Source organism: Sardina pilchardus, chromosome 15 (assembly GCF_963854185.1).
Source record: "Sardina pilchardus chromosome 15, fSarPil1.1, whole genome shotgun sequence".
In the NCBI taxonomy this organism is placed as follows: domain Eukaryota; kingdom Metazoa; phylum Chordata; class Actinopteri; order Clupeiformes; family Clupeidae; genus Sardina; species Sardina pilchardus.
In genome coordinates this window covers 24559206-24576101 of record NC_085008.1, presented here as the reverse complement: position 1 = coordinate 24576101, position 16896 = coordinate 24559206, and the positions used below count along the sequence as shown (strand labels likewise).

The window sequence follows — 16896 nt, the reverse complement described above, 5'->3', positions numbered from 1 at the left end:
TAACATATGTTGCTGGGCTCTCCTAGGGGAAGGGCTGGGGGTTAGTTACATTTACACATCTTAACAGTTAGCTATTTGATCATTCTTCACATTCCTGAGATGCCCAGAAATCTTGCATTAAAAGTCAGAATTAAACATAATTCCCAATATTACCAATGCTCACATTGAAAAAAAAAACAAAAATGATTATATCTGTGATGCATCACTTGAAAGCAGTATGTTCTCTCTCCTTTACTCTCATATCTTTCACCATTGTGTATTTTCTTGTCTTGTACATCTTGGAGGGCCTAAAGCAAAACAATTAATACAGCCTCTACCCACTCATCTGTTCCCATAGAGACTACCCTAGTAAGTGTTCTTGATAGGCTCCCACCAACCAAAGGTTAAATCCCTCATGGTAGTATATTTAATCTCACAACAGGCATCATATGACTGATCCACTTGTACATGGGTCTGTATCTCAGCTCAAGATCCCACTGCCAGCAGTGTTGATGGATATGCACAGTTCTTTATGTAGCTCCAACACTGACAACTCCTCAACCAAGCCTGTTGGAAGTCCAGGCTGCTCAGGAATCAGTGCCCATGTACAGTTGGATTAAATAGGAATCTTATCACGTTTTGAGGCTATACTGTGTATTACGTAGGGAATGCATTGACATGTTGTGCGTTAAAGATTTGGTTAATGTTAGGGTTGTATAACTTCTAGCAAACCGGGTTTACTACTGCTGGATAGATTCCACGCTTTGGTTCATACGTCGTTTTCCTGGTGACCATTTTGATGCAGTCGATGATGGGGCAGACGCTCAAGCACAGGGTGCAACCGGTACAGCTGTCCGTGACTACAGGGAGATGCGTCTCTGGGTGGAACTCGATTGCCTGCAGGTTAAATTTAACATACAGGTTACATTGAATTACATCTTGAATTTCCCCATGGGGATCAATAAAGTATCTATCTATCTATCTATCACTACATTTTGGAGGCAGCCGTGGCCTACTGGTTAGGGCTTTGAGCTTGTAACCGTGTTGCCGGTTCGATCCCCGACCAGTCCATGTCTGAAGTGCCCTTGAGCAAGGCACTTAACCCCTCACTGCTCCTTGAGCACCTCTGTTGGGCAGGCAGCTCACTGCTCTGGGTTAGTGTGTGCTTCACCTCACTGTGTGCTGTGTGTGTGTACACTAATTCATGAATTGGGATAAATGCAGAGACCGAATTTCTCTCACGGGATCAAAAAAGCATATATACTTACTATATTACATTTACATTTTTTCATTTAACAAATATTTTTACCACGTTTTTTTTGTCACTTACAAAAAATGATAAATAACCATCAAGCTACAGTGCAGAGAAAACCTTAAGTGAGAATGAAGAAGGCATCAGTCAATGTCATTACTAGAGAATAAGAGTGTAGATGTTATAAGTACTGCCCATTGCTAGAGCATGGTACTTGTACATGGTAGAACTGCATGGTAATATACATGTTTGTTTCATCTTCTCTTCCGTCACACCACTGACAACCCAACAATCACTGAATTCGAGGGTAATAGAATAGAATAGAATATATACTTTTTTAATCCCGTGAGGGAAATTTGTTTCTCTGCATTTAACCTAACCGAATTAGTGAACACACACAGCACACACACAGTGAGGTGAATCACACACTAACCCAGAGCAGTGAGCTGCCTGCCCAACCAGCGGCGCTCGGGGAGCAGTGAGGGGTTAGGTGCCTTGCTCAAGGGCACTTCAGCCGTGGCAACCGGCAACCCTCCGGTTACAAGCCCGAAGCCCTAACCAGTACACCACGGCTGCCCCTTCAGATTCAGAACTACCTGAAGACCCTCGATGTTTCTTCTCTGTCATTTCTGACAGAGGAGATGCCAGTGGCCTTTTTGAGTGTTGTTATGAAGGTTAAGGCAGATGTGCCACTTCATATATAGCATAAAACTAAAGTATTTGACAGCCACTCAACAGTTAAAGGATCATTGAAATGATTTCCTATTTTGATTTTGTCAGTGGAACTACAATGTTTAATTGAGGGGGTAAATAGACCCCATACCAACCCTCCATGACTTCGAAGGTACAGCAAGTGTGACAGAAGTAAGACAAGTCCAAGAGTATGTACCTGATATCCTGAGTCGTTGCAGGTCATGTAACATTTCCCACAGTTGATGCACATGTCCTCGTCTATCAAGGCCTGCACTTGTTCTTGGTTGTCCAGTTCCTGGTAGGCCCCAATGTGCTTCAGGGCTCGGGCAATCACATCCTGAGCAGCAGATGAAATAATGAGCAACGCCGCCACCAATATCATGGTCACATCACAGAACCGAACTAAATACATCCAGATTCTTAACCAGATCCAGCTCCAAGCTAAGATGAGAACAATCAGGTGACTACAGACCCTTGCCTCTGTCTCACAATGTTAAAGCAAGATCCAGAGGATATTGTCGAAGGATGACCTATTGTGACTATCTTGTAGGAACATTTTAGGCAAATCAGATCAATCATAATGTCCTCTGCCCCTAATAACTTCGGGTAACTCGTACAAGTCCAGTAACTGCTAGATTTCATGTGTCTTGTCTTGGCACTGTGCCTGTTTTACTGCTCTGCTCACCTTCACCGATGGCACAGACTTCTTTGGTATGAAGACCCTGGCATCGTTGGTGTCGATGGCCTCGTTGAAGTTGGCGTCTCTGAGGCTCTTCTTATAATCAGCCACAGCCTGGGTTTTCTCCATGAGGTATGGCCCAAAGCTGGGCAGGCTCTGGAAGAAGGCGCAAGGGCCAAGGTTATGACCTCAGGGCAGACATTACAGTGTTGGGTTTTTTTGTTTCGTTTTTAGGGAGAGGGTTCAGTTGCATATGATACGTTAACTCTCACTACATGTTTCAATCTGCTGTGATTGCTGTGCTATATATTCAACTGCCCTCGCAGCAAGACCAACAACACACATTTCTGACATGCCAGAAATCCACTTGGATTAGGCCAGAGCTGGAATGTTAATTGTAACATCTTCTGATAGGACATTGTGAGCCTGCTCAAACTACACAACAGATCGGTCAAGAATTCATCCCCAATTGTCGGATTCAACTGATTCAGTGCTAAAATAGCAGAATATACTTGTCATTAGTCTCAGGGTTAGCACATGAACTCTATTTCATGTGCTAATTAACCCTGTTAATATTCATATGTTCATTTTAATGTTAATTTTCTTTAGCTACTACTTGTCATTCAATACAAATGCCTGTTATTATAGAAAACAATTATCTGCTCTGCTGGTGTAAACTGAACACCAAGTGTCTCCTTGATTCGTCTCACAAATGCTGGCCAGAATGCTCCACCCAGACGAGGGCATAAGGACTCACTTTGCCCACCAACTCGTGCACGCGGGGCACAGGCTTGCCCTTCTGGTGGCTCCGGGTCGGGGGGGACTGGCCATCCCAGTCCCTCAGCTCCTCGACACTCTTCAGGTAGAGCAGAGCCTTCAGGCCCAGGCAGTAGTCCTCAATCACTGTGAAGTCCTGGTTCTGCACTGAACTGCAGATCTAAGGACACACATGACACACACTGCTATTAAAAACGGGACACATCATTGCGGACACACATACATAAAGAGACTGCAAACACAACTTCTGCCCGAGAGTGGGATTTAATGTTGTACTAAACGATAAAAAGTTGTAGCCTACCTACTGAATGGGTAATTGACAAATGGGTGCTTTCTTACACAGTATTTGCTCATAGTAAGTAAATTAACAGTTAGTAATGCCAGGTGACTGGAGTGTACCTGTAGCACAGAGGCTCCAGCATGCAGGAACTGCAATCCTGCCTCAGCAGAGTCGATGCCCCCGGTGGCCAGGATGGGGAAACCTGGCAGGGCGCGACCAATGGCTGACACGGCACGCAGGGAGATTGGTCGGATGGCATTACCTGGGAAACAGAATGGAGAAGTTAGACTTATGAGTGAACAGATGCCTCTTCAGAGGACTCTTATATTTTTGACATAGGACTGAATTGCAGGATCACTATGGTGGGCAAGGATTAGGTATTACAGAATGTCGTTTGAATTATTAAACTACTATAGAACTCTTGTAGCATTACTATGGTTATTTTTCGCACTGGTGAGATTTAGACTGAAGTGCACCTACCAGACACTCCTCCATAGGTGGTTCTCTTCCCCTTGCCGATGCCAGGCCAAGGGCTACCGTCCGCCTTCAGGCCCATAAGGCCAGACACTGTGTTAGTGGCGGTGACTCCATCAGCCCCACCTGTGGATGGACAAATGGATTTAGGGGCCTACATTAATAATTCACAATATAATGTCATGAGCCAGTTTCTCATACAGGGATTAGGCCCAGATTAAAAAGCAAACTTCAACAAAGCAACATAAACCTCCATTGACAAAATCTTCTAGTTTAGGACTAAGAGTTCCATCAACTAGTCAACAAGTCAACTCACTAGCCGGGGCTGTAGGCAGCCGCCGTGGACAAAATGGCAAAACAGGCCAGACATTCCTATGTAGTATTTAATCGAAAATGAGCCCTGTTCCACAGTGACATAAGTTATGTACAGCTGAATAACACAACTCTAAGAACTGATCTGCTATGGATAACCATCTAAAGATTAAACACACGCTAGCAACAACTAGCATGAGCCCCAGCATTTAACACTGTGTACTGTGCACGGGAGAAAAACGTGTCTGTGCTTGAACACTAAGATATTCCAATACTCTCAATAGCTGCCCATTCATGCGTTCCAGTCATACATCAATCGTCCTTCAGAAAGCATAAGATCCAAGTGAGAGTGGACATGTCCATGACTCATACAGTATCAGCCTCTTACCCTCGTAAGCCGCCGTGGCAATGTCCACAATGTTGGTGACGTTTGGGGTGAGTTTGGCGAAGAAGGGGATCTTCACGGCCTGGCGGACCCAGCGGCAGATGTTTCTCACCAGTTCAGGGTCCTGCAGACAACCAAATCCAGCAGCTCAACTGTCAAAGCCCACACATGCTCGCCAGCGCAAAGACCGATAAAGCCTGATATCTGAATGCTCAGAGTGGGCATACATTCTGTGGGTGTATGTGGGTGTTGAAAGCATGTAGGAGACAACCAGCGTCCTTGAGTGTTTTGAAAGGCGCTTTGAAATAAAATGTATTATTATTATTATTTTATTATAACCACAGCTAGCAGGTCAAATCTCACCCATGCTCTCCAGTGCCAAAAAGGCTTTATCTGAATGCTCAAAGTAGACAAGATTGTGTGTGTGGGAGACTTGCCTGTCCACAGGCCAACCCCATGCCTCTCTCTCCCATACCGTGAGGACAAGACAGATTCAGCTCCAAGGCATCTGGGCCGGATTTCTGCTCACAGACACAAAAGGGGTCAGTTTTGTTGTGTTCCATCAGCAGCTGTGACATTTCTCTTTCTCTCCCTCTTTCACACACACACACACACACACACACACACCTCTGCCATCTGGGCCAGCTCCGTCCAGTCTGCCTTGTTGTAACTGCACATGATGCTGGAGATGACAATCTGCAAGAACACCATAATGGGCATACTGAGCCAGAGGACACATGGCAGTGGGAGGAAGTGTTGATGTTATTAAAGGAGCACGTAGGAGGACCAACACAATGAAAATCTAAGGTAAATCGAGCATACCACATAACTATATCCTCTGCCCCCTTCTCAGTGTGAGGGTAATAATTGACATTCCTGGACGGACAGATAAAGCACATTCCCAGGAAAGGATGTCATAGGCTCCCGTACACGACCATGGTACTCACGTTTTCTGGGAAGTCGGCTTTGAGCTCAGTCACCCCTTCGCACCAATAGGCGGCTGTCTTCTCACTGATCAGCTCAATGTTCAAGAATGAACCTTGGCCAGGGCCGAAGAGGTGACCGGATGTGGTGCCGCGAACAATACGAGGTGACACGTTGGTCACGAGATCCTGAGGTAAGAAAGAAAGAAAAACACAATAATGATTCATTCCAAACACAAGAATGATTAATTGTTACAGTGTTTGTCAAAGACAAACACTGTAACAAACAGCCAGTGTGCCATTCAAGCATCCAATGGGTCGCATAGAAAAATGTCATTGTAGTCCCAATCTTAACTTCTAGATCCCATGAAGCATAGCTTAAAAAGTGAAACAAATACGTATGGTTATGTTTATGGCTATGGCTATGACTTACAGTACATTAACACTACATTTGTTGAAAATAATAGTTTCAAATAAAGTTAAACATAATAATAACAGAAATAATAACAAGGTCACTTTTGGCTCACTTTACCATTAGATGTACTCTCAAAGGCATGCCATGAAAGTCCCCAGAACAAACGGTGGGTTCAGTAATAATAGAATACCTTATCAAGGCCAAAGGTCTTGGTGAGGGCAAAACCCCAGCCTTGTTCAAAAGCACGGCGGATCATAGCAGTGCTAGTGGTTGGTGGAGCACTGGCCAGTCCAAACGGGTTGGGGAATCGGATGCCGGCCATCTCCACGCTGATATCAACAGCATCAATGGCAGTGAAGAACAGCGGCAGCTTTGGAGTGCTGACCACAGTTTCGCCATGTAGAGACTACACACGCACACACACACACACACACACACACACACACACACACACACACACACACACACACACACACACAAACACACACACACACACAGACATATAGAAAGGCTTATTCACACACACATAAAACAAGGGGCAGATACACACAGAGAAACGTATTTGAATATGATGCGATCATACAATTAGATAATCCATCTCACCTGGATGTACTTGTGGATGTGCCAAGACGCTTGCTTGCCATCATTGACAGACTCAACAGAGGTGTTGGCCATGCCGGCGATGTCTCCGCCAGCAAACACCCAGGGCTCGCTGGTCTGCATGGTGTCCTGGTTGATCTCCGGCGTCCCCCAGCGGTTCAGCTTGATGGGAGCCATGGCGGCCTTCACTGTGGCACAGTGCAGAAGGTGCAGGTTGACTCCTGTCCTGAGCTTTCATACCTTATCCACTTCAGTTTAGTTCCACTACTACAACAGCACTGAATGCACTAATTTGTCATCAACTCTCATTCAATTGCCATACTTGAGATTTTACTTGCTTATTAACGATTACGAAAGGGGTAGCCAAAAGATGATTATGTAAAAGGACTCTGTCTGCTTGCTCTTCTGTCTGCCTGACTGGTCATAGCACACAAAATTCAGCACTATGCTGGCTGTGCTTGTTTGAGTTGAGCAGAGGGCACTGCCAACTTACCGACGGGGTCAGTGAGGCCCGAGCCAAAAGCGCTGATGATGTAATCAGCCTTGAGCCGGACGATCTGTTCCTCGTCCTCCAGCCAGTCTCCGGTGTCGGTTTGCTCTGTGCGGCAGAACTGCAGGCCCACGACCCGACCATTCTTCATGATGACCTCACGCGGGGACAGGAAGGGCAGGAACTCACACTTCTCCTCCTTTGCCAGCTCCATCTGTCTCAGAAGACGGAGGAGAAGAAATATTCCTTTGGTGAGTCTGTGATAATAAAGGAATTCTGATTCTGATTCTAATAGGAAACATTCCTTTGGTGAACCTGTGCTGGTCTTGACAAAACAAAGGCTTATACAAATAAAAAAACCAAGGCTTACAAAATGTTACAACAAAATTTCCAACATTAACGGCCTGTTTCTTACACTGTTTACACCTTATTTCTAGATTAGAATAGAACTTCAATTAAAATCTCCAATGAAACGGGCTTTAAGTCCTGGACTAGGTTTAGTATTACTTTCACAAACCTGACACCCATAAAAGAGTCAATTACACTTCTGTTGACTTATAGTGCGTTCATGTGGCTGGGAAGTAGGAAGGTTCCCACTTCTAAACTCCCCACTTCCGAAGTGAGGGCATTCACTAAGTTGAGTGATGCCAAAACATTCTCCTGGGAGCTCTTCCAAAGCTCCAACTTTAAACTGGGATGTTCCCAGTTCAGGTGTGACGTACACCCCCTAAACTATAGAATTCTTCCATGGTCGGTCTAACCTCCTCTGGAACAGCACGTATGTTGGTGAATCCTTTCCTGAAGACAACATAGACACGGCGGGCGCCACAGCGCAGGGCAGAGGTTGCACAGTCAAACGCTGTGTCTCCAGCGCCCAGCACAATCACGTTCCCATACAACTCAGGCAGTGAAGAGGAGCAGTTACACATGCCTGCACAGAGAGAGAGAGAGAGAGAGGAGGGAGAGAGAGAGAGAGAGAGAGAGAGGAGGGAGGGGGTTGTTAGAAAGAGTACTACAGCAACTGATGTATTATATCATACGGTTGTGTGTGTGTGTGTGTGTGTGTGTGTGTGTGTTAGGGCACAGGCGAATGGGGACTGTTTGGCCTCATCATTACCATACCATAATAAAGAGCTATATAAGGAAGTATCCTACTTAGTATGCCACTTTGCAATTGGTTGTCCTTTTTCTTTGTCTTTTAGCAAAAAGGCAAAAAGGACAACATGTGTTTATGGTATATAGATGTTTTTTCCTCACCTTGTTTGCTGGCCTTAGCAACCAGAGGCAGGAAGTCTTTAGAAGTGTAGAAGCCCTGGTCTACGGTCAGCCCCTCAAAAATCTTGTGTCTGTTGGCCTGTGGAAGACCTGATTGGAAAGAAAGGAACAGCAATGTATGACATCGGTCCGGTCCATAACCCATCTGCCACACAATGATTCATCTAAACATCTAACATCAACACTAACCCCCTACTTACCAATACCGATGAAGACCGCTTCATACCCTTCATCTTTCAGAGAGGGGATGTTCATGCCATTCACGCCAAGACCTTTTCCCAAGACAACCTGCCAGAGAAAAGACACATTACCTCAATCGCTAGAGCCACTGCCAGCTGCTTTCATTCAACTACAAATTAATGTTCTGTCTTTGTTGGTGCTGTTAGGTGCTGTTACCTTCACTCCGAGATCCTTCATCAGGTCCACCTCAAACTGAACCACTTCATAGGGCAGACGGAACTGAGGGATTTCAGCAGTGCTAAAAGATGCACGCACACACCACAGAGAAATTAAATCACTATAGAGAAGCCATTCAAATTGTAGACTGTATAACAGCATAGATGCATTGCAATTTTAAACAAAATACAATTAATATGACATAATATACCATTTGCACAAAGCCTATTATGTTTGAAACTGGACTACACAAATTAACAGACGCACTCACAAACACACACACACACACACACACACACACACACACACACACACACACACACACACACACACACACACACATATGCACACACACAAACACACACACACACACACACACACACACACACAAAGGGGCAATCCCTACCTCAAGCCACCGATATACTCTTGTTTCTCTAGCACTGTAATGTTGTCGTATCCTAGGCGAGCCAGGAAGGAAGCACAACTGATGCTGGCCGGGCCGCAGCCAATCAGAGCGATTTTGGTGTGGTAGCTGGCAGGCATCTCCTCAGGAGGTGGAAGATCAGGATTCCTCACCTGCGCGATGCCCATCTTACTGAACACCTGCGGGAGGCGCGGAGCACGGTCAGTGGTCAGCATTTCAACATTCATTAAAACTAGACAAGAGGCACAGAACTGTTATAATAATGGCAGCTCCATTTATACATTCTCTTTGAGTTGAGGGAGAAGGTCTCACCCAATAACAAGGAAAGTTCAATGTTCAACACAATGTGGCTAATTACTGTAGAAATTATATGTAAATTACTGTAGTCTATTTGTCCTAGACATGCTAAATGCTACATCAATATAAGATGTTGATCATTTTCTAGTATTCTCCTTCCCCTTGTCACAGCCCAAGTTCGACTTAAGTTTGTATTCTTTCGCCCTTTATCTCTACTAAAGGAGGTTCAGGAGGCACAGGTCAGAATTCAGTAATCTCCAAAAAGAATCAGATTTATTTCTGTGAGACAAACATGTCCTTCGAGTATGTACAGTACCTCCACAGCAAACTGCTGCAGGCCTCCGATGTTGATGGGGCCCTCCTCAGAGGCGTAGAGGTTGCATCCGCCCACACAGAGCTCCGAGGTGGGGCACACCATGCCACAGGTCAGGCCCAGGGGGTTGTCCGAAAGGATGGCCTTCGCTGAGCCATAGTAGTTCTGCAAAAAATTCCCCAACAACTCAGTTTAGCCTATCTACAGATCCCTCTCGGTTGACTCTGTTAGCTACAGTTTACGATTAAAATTGATGTTACGGTTAGAGTTTTGGCTTGGTCAAGGTGATGTTCACTACTTGTTCCACAACTATTTTATATATTGAATTTGAATCTCAACAGATGATTTGTTTAGTCTCTGTGGGCGGATTATCCAAGTAATCCACGTGTGTAGTGATTAGTGGCGAGATTATGTGAATTATCGCGGGATGGAGGAGCACTTTGCTGTGACTGGTAAGGGAATTAGTGGGACTGCCCTGCTGCCACTGGTATATTGGAGGTGCCTCTCGTGTAAAGTTTATACGTCCTCCCTCGCTCCTCGGGCCTCGATCCTCACTGATCTACATAAAGAATGATGAAGCGGCAACAACGATAGTCTATCCCTTCGTCTATCTTCCTTTATGTAGATCAGTGAGGCTCGAGGAGCGAGAGAGGACGTATAAACTTTACATGAAAGGCACCCAAGATGTCTGCTCACCTTGTTGGAGATGCTGGAGATGAAGGTCTTGACGTCCAAGTTGGTGGGACAGCTCTTCTGGCAGGGAGCGTCCGCACACTTGAGACATCTGCAAGAGGAGAAGACTAAATGCTCAATGGCCCAAAAGGCATCAGACCCTACCTGTAACTCACACGCTCACCAGCAAACAGCTGTCTATAGACTTAGTTCCCCTCAACATAAGTTCTTATTCCATAATAAATATGACAGGTGACAGGTGAAATGAAAACATCAACAGCTTGCGCAGCCAGCTGTGAATGAAACAATTTCACAGACAATGACACTGTTTTGCGTTTGCCTGAGTTGAAATAAGTCATACTGTAGATGTGGAGATAAACTCCCCACACCAACACACTCCCCATTAGAGATCCTTGAAAACAACACAACTGTGCCATCACGTTTTGTGCATCAGTATCGACAGCAGCAGCGGAACGTGAGTGGAACGTGGAACGAAAGTTTGCCAATGAGTAGCGAGTCTTGGGCAAAAGTCTGTTTGCTCTACCATTTTCTATTGAGAGATAACGCGTTACATTCCCCCCTGCCATACTGATCACGGTGTTGCAGAGACTCCTACATCGTACTGACTATAGGTCATCTGGCAATATCCCAAAATGACAGTGAAATGTGTCTAAGGCGCACGTGTGGGAGTTGTTTTACCAAGAAATATTTTTATGGATCTCAGCTGCATAATAACATGTTATCAATGTGCGCATGTGCCCCTCTCTCTCTCTCTCTCTCTCTCTCTCTCTCTCTCTCTCTCTCTCTCTCTCTCTCACACACACACACACACACACACACACAGTATGTGCAAGCATCTTGTAAATACTTGTACCACTTCTCACCTCATGGCCTCCCGCAGTGCTCCTCGTTCGCTCAGTGTGGTATGTTTGATGTCATCAAAGTTGTTCTCCAGCTTCACACAGGTCTGTCAACAACACACAAACACAACAAAGAACTGTCATACTAGCCAAGAATATTCTGTCAGTTCTCATTCCCTTTTCAGTGTTGGGTGTTATGCATTACAAAGTAATAATCACACTGTATTTGTCTGTGGTTTTCCATGACTTTTGATGTTATATGCATTGTGACACTTAATTCGTTTTTCTCAATTGCATTACTGCTTCTCCCAACTCTGACATCACATTTTCATTACAGTTCTAAAACACACAGGCATAAACAGAGGAACTCCAGAAGAGCTATGTTGAATGTTTTGAAAAGGTGAGGACAAAGATCATTGGATACCAATTCCATTAAGTGCATCTTAGCGATAAAAAGAACTCTGTAAAGATAGTGTGTGTCCAGAAACAAGAGAAAAGGGGAAATTAAATGCCCCCTGTTCTTAGAGACTTACATCACAGCTCTTCTCAATATTTCTCTTCCAGTGCTTCTTCTCTCTCTTCTTGAAGGCTGTCGAGTGGATGGTGGCATGGCTCTTCACTCTGGGGTTCAAAGCCAGGATACTCTGTGGATGGAATCAAATGGAAAAATATCAATTCGACTGTCCTTTAAACTTTTTTTGTCATATTTCATGGCATTCCAGAGAGTGCATAGAAATCAAAATCAGGATCAAAAGGATAAGATAAAGGAGAACAGTCAATAACTGGTCTAAACACACGGCTGAATTCCTATGTTGCTGGAGGGCAGTGGTCTGTTGCTACCACTAGCATTCACCAAAGGATTCCACGAAAAAATCAATATGTTTAATCCCTGATTAAGAATCCTGATAAGGGACTGGCATGGCTGCTGATGTCTCTGGATATCTTCTACTTGTTTTTGTGGTAACACTATGGGTGCAGTGATGCAAGGCCCCTGCCACGTGCTTGTGGTTTGTGGCTGACTGAGACAGCAGTGAAAGAGAAGTGGACTCTGCTCCTCTGTACTTAACCAAGAGGGCACGAGAGAGCACGTGTGTTGACTGAGCTCCAGGTGTGTGGGACAATGGTGATTTAAGTTCACTAGAAGACAAATGATTTGTGTGATAAAACTGCTTAACAAAAGTTGTACATTTTCAAAAAGGAAGATGTTTAAATTACGTTGGCTATGAGACTGAGCATGTTTGAAGATCACAAGCTCACATTTTTATCGATGTGGTCTTTCTTCATTCATTGGCCATCCAACACCTACTTAATGTCTCCTTCCTTTCTCTCTATCCCTTCTCTGTCTTCTCTTTATTCTTTTTTATATAATATTGCTACAGTACCAAAACTTCTGGAGTGTTATTTCATGTTTTACACAACACGAGGGGAGCACTGCAGAGGGCAGAATGCAAATGTTGTATAAGGTAATGTTTACCATCGGTTTTATGACCTCCTGCCTTTATCTTTTGCTGAGGTACCCCCGTGACAGGAGAAATGTTCTTTTCAGAATTTTACCAGTTGTGCAACTGTGACTAATCACACCTCCCCAGTCTCCCCATTACTGACAAAAGGCTGCATAACAAGATTGCAGTATTGATCTTACCTGTATTATGCCCCTCCCTCTCTTTTTTTCTCACACTCCTTCTAGCACATCTAATCATGTCATTAATGAGAGGCTTGGTAAATGCTGAAGAATTTGGGAATATCCTACAAAACCTCTCTATCTAATGCTCCTCAGTGGAAGCATAAACCTTTATGACAGTGATGTACTGGCCTTGTGCCAGATGTCTATGAGAAACAATCCTAAAGATACTGTACATGTTTATGAAATGAAGATTTTGTTGTCTGCATACATCCCCATTCATCCAATTTAGTATTTGCAATCCATCCAGGGATGGCATGATGAAAACTAAGACTGAAATCTGTCAAAAGCCATTACACTGACCATACCAATTCCTCAATCAGAGCAACAAAATTCAAATTCTGAAAGTCACAGCCAATCGAAAGCCGTGGCATCTTTTCTCTGAATCTCCACAGCAAAATAATACAGTTGGGCCATACTTTGATAAGATAGCTATTTTCATTTCAACACATCAGCAGGACATTTCCATCAGAAACGCATTCAACATCAGCAGCACAATCAAATCAGTGCACAAATCGATTTGTTCCAGGGGTGCAAGACACCAGGGTGTAACCGGAGCGATAACATGCTCACAGTCTGTCTATCTCAAAGCCTTTCTTGATATAGTACACTGATAGCAGTTCTAGGAAAGCACTCAGATTAGTTGACCAGCACCCGCAGATCATTCCCTCTCAAAACATCTCTCAGTGCACAAAGTGCAGGGCACGCTCTTTTAATAGTAACTAAACTGGTTTCAAAGAAAGATGGGTCGCATCCGGGTCACACTAATTTGTTTTAGAAAATAAATAGACTGTTTCTCTGAGCCAGAGTTAGGTAACTTTTTTGAAAACAAGTATGCAACAAATTTGATTTTATTTAATTAAGCATATACTACAGGGGCATTGCTATTAGATGCTGTGGCCTACTGGTTAGGGAGGCCAGTTCAATTCCCAACTAGCAGGGAAGATATTGGTGGGAGGAGAAATGGAACAGTGCTCTCTCCCCTGTCCACATCCACATCCACGGCTGAGGTGTCCTTCAGCAAGGCACCTAACCACCTGCAATGGCTGCCCACTGCTCCGGGTGAGAATGCACTCACTAGGCTACTCATTGTGTGTTCACTTCACGCCTCCTAATGTGTGTGTTATTCTATACCAAAAAAATCATACGATGAAGATAAATCATTTTGAGGATAGATTGAAAATAAACCAGTTCTTAATCAGCTCCATAGTTTATGGTCCTCCTGCGAGAAATCACATTTCTCCCCAAGGGTGACAACGACCCCCCCCCCCTCACACACACACACACACACAGAGCCATATCGAGTGGAGTGGAGTGGAGATTATAAAATTCATACATTTCCAGTTCCATTCCATTCATCATTTCCAGTTATTTGAAAAGACATCAATTATTTATTTTATTTTTGCTGTGTTGATCTAAGATTAATACATGACTCAAGGTTCTATGAGCTGTCCAGAGTACTGAAATAAAATTATTTTTGGGGGGGTGATGGAGGTTTCACTCAAGTAAAAAATGACAATGCCATAAACAAAGGAAACTATAAGAGATTGTTGAGTTTTGTATATTATTTATTTTAAAAATAAGAACTATAGTCAAAATGACTGAAATGGCATTCTGGTCAAAGGAATCACCCAAGATACAATTTAAATGCAAGAATTGTTATTACTAAAACTCTTGGAAATCCCTATACAACTCTAAAAATCTAAGTTTCCAGAAGTTAGAAGATACAAATCAATATAGATAGAAATCATCCAAAGTGCCCAATACTGTGGCCCTACCTCAATATCCGGGAGGTCTTTGCTCAACATCGGCATTTTGAAGGCTTCACCTTTTGCGCTTTTCAATATCTTCCCTTTGGATGTGGACTATACAGCACAGTAGGTTATATCTTCTGCAGAATCTTTATTTTGGCACCGTACGTAAGGACTCACTGGCCCTGTACCGTGAAATGGTCAAAACATTGTTAGAGGCAGGCATCTAAAAGAGGCGACTGTTCCATTTGTGTGTGACATCTATTTTACAAGATGTTACATAGGACATGAAGTTACATTAACAATGTCTTTGCAAAGCATGTAGCACATCTTTAAAAAAAATATTTAATCTGTTGAAGTAAATGTGCATTTTTTTTAACACACGATTTATAGTGTGTTATTCACTGCTGCCTTTAAAAACAAATGGTACATTCCATTTCCTAACAGCCAGGTCACAGAGGTTCAAAGTTGATAGGAGAAAGCTGTGGGTGTGTTCAACATGTGAGCTATTAACAGCTGGTTAACTCTGTGAACTTTATAAAGGTTCAGCTGAATGAGAACTACAAAGTTCCTTTAACCTGCTCCCCACATTCCACACAGTATAGGCTACAGCTGAGAACTTTAGTTTTGGCTGTGACATATTTCAGTGAAGAACTCTTGTTCCCTTGGGGGTGGTTGGCTAAAGCATACTTCAATTTAAATATATGATTTCAGCACTCATAGTTTTACACATTTGGGAAATTCAACCAAACAGTGGTATAGCCTAATCATTGTTTAATAATATATTAATCATATTTCAATTCAGTTCATTTCAGCAATGTCTTAATAATCATACATTTTTTTGTTAAATGTTCCTTAAATAATTAAATGATTTTACAGACAGTTTATATGCAGTGTCTGTATACCTTACTGAGTAGGCCTACCTTCCCAGCACACAGAGCCAGAGTAGCCGCAGTTAAAACAAAAAGTAAAAACAAACACACTTAACACCACAAATTGCATCCATCAATGTAGGCTTTGCATAAGAATAATGCCCAGGCAGAATAGAGGGCAGAAGGCTCTTTATCAGTGCATGTGCTTGCCAAAGAACTTTGTGACTTTCAGCTGAAAGTGGCGCAAAAGGTAGGCTTATGAGATCACAGTGGAGGCTACAGGTGAGGCACACATGCCCAGACTTTACTCCTAGAAAACTTATACTTGCACATAAAGTAGGCTATGCAACAGTAAGGCAATAAAGGGCATATAGTTAGGCTACTGGATAGCTACAGTTTAACAGAAAACACTAGATTTTAGTACAGTTACTGCAGTTATCTGATACACATGTGTATGAGGGGCCGCCTAGGCCTTAATTCATACTTGGTCTATGTGGATAATCATACGGCTGAAGAAGTATTTCTTTTTTTCACTCAATAGGCCTACATTTATTTTTTTTAACAAATGAATTTCATTCCATACCTTGATTGAACCACTTTATAATTCTCCCTCAGGAGAGAAAATGAAAGCTGGAAATATAGGTGGGAGAAAGTATTGCTGTTTTCTGATTGATTATTTTTCTTGCATAATTTATCCTTGTGAGTTGTGATATTACATTATCTAGTGAACTTTCTACTATTATGGTGTCTCTCATTGCTTCTTGAGTCCATAGGTAAGCATTTTCTCTTTGGTTTGGAAGACGTTTGACAAGAAAAGTACTAATAGTCTCAGTATAGTAAAACTATTTTGCCTATATGGGAAAAATAAATAAAATATTGCTGTGGGCCTCCCATAAAATATTATGAAGAATTGCAATCATATCGTATGGTTGCCCACATTTTAATTAGGCGTGACTGAGTGTGTTTTACTGCGTGTGTTTATGCTGCTAATGCTATATTTCATATCCCATTTATTCTTTTGAAAATACTTGTTATAGTCTGATGAGTGATGCACCGACAGGAAAGCACTAAAATTGTCGTTACCTGTGCTGTGATC

At 43.2% G+C, this 16896-nt stretch overlaps 1 protein-coding gene across 1 annotated transcript; it reads right to left on the bottom strand.

Annotated features, from left to right (window-relative positions):
* Nucleotides 1-354: 354 nt before the first annotated feature.
* On the bottom strand, nt 355-15131 carry dpydb (dihydropyrimidine dehydrogenase b). Its single transcript, XM_062556710.1, has 23 exons — nt 14956-15131; nt 12030-12140; nt 11521-11603; nt 10661-10748; nt 9968-10129; nt 9337-9533; nt 8931-9012; nt 8735-8822; nt 8517-8624; nt 8021-8190; nt 7263-7473; nt 6773-6957; nt 6360-6575; nt 5779-5943; nt 5459-5527; nt 5269-5352; nt 4835-4955; nt 4141-4260; nt 3780-3922; nt 3361-3540; nt 2610-2759; nt 2121-2261; nt 355-876 (listed from the first exon to the last, which is right to left on the bottom strand). Exons 1-23 carry the CDS (start codon nt 14989-14991, stop codon nt 703-705), a joined length of 3084 nt encoding a protein of 1027 aa, XP_062412694.1. The 5' UTR covers nt 14992-15131; the 3' UTR covers nt 355-702.
* Between the last annotated feature and the right edge of the window lie 1765 nt (nt 15132-16896).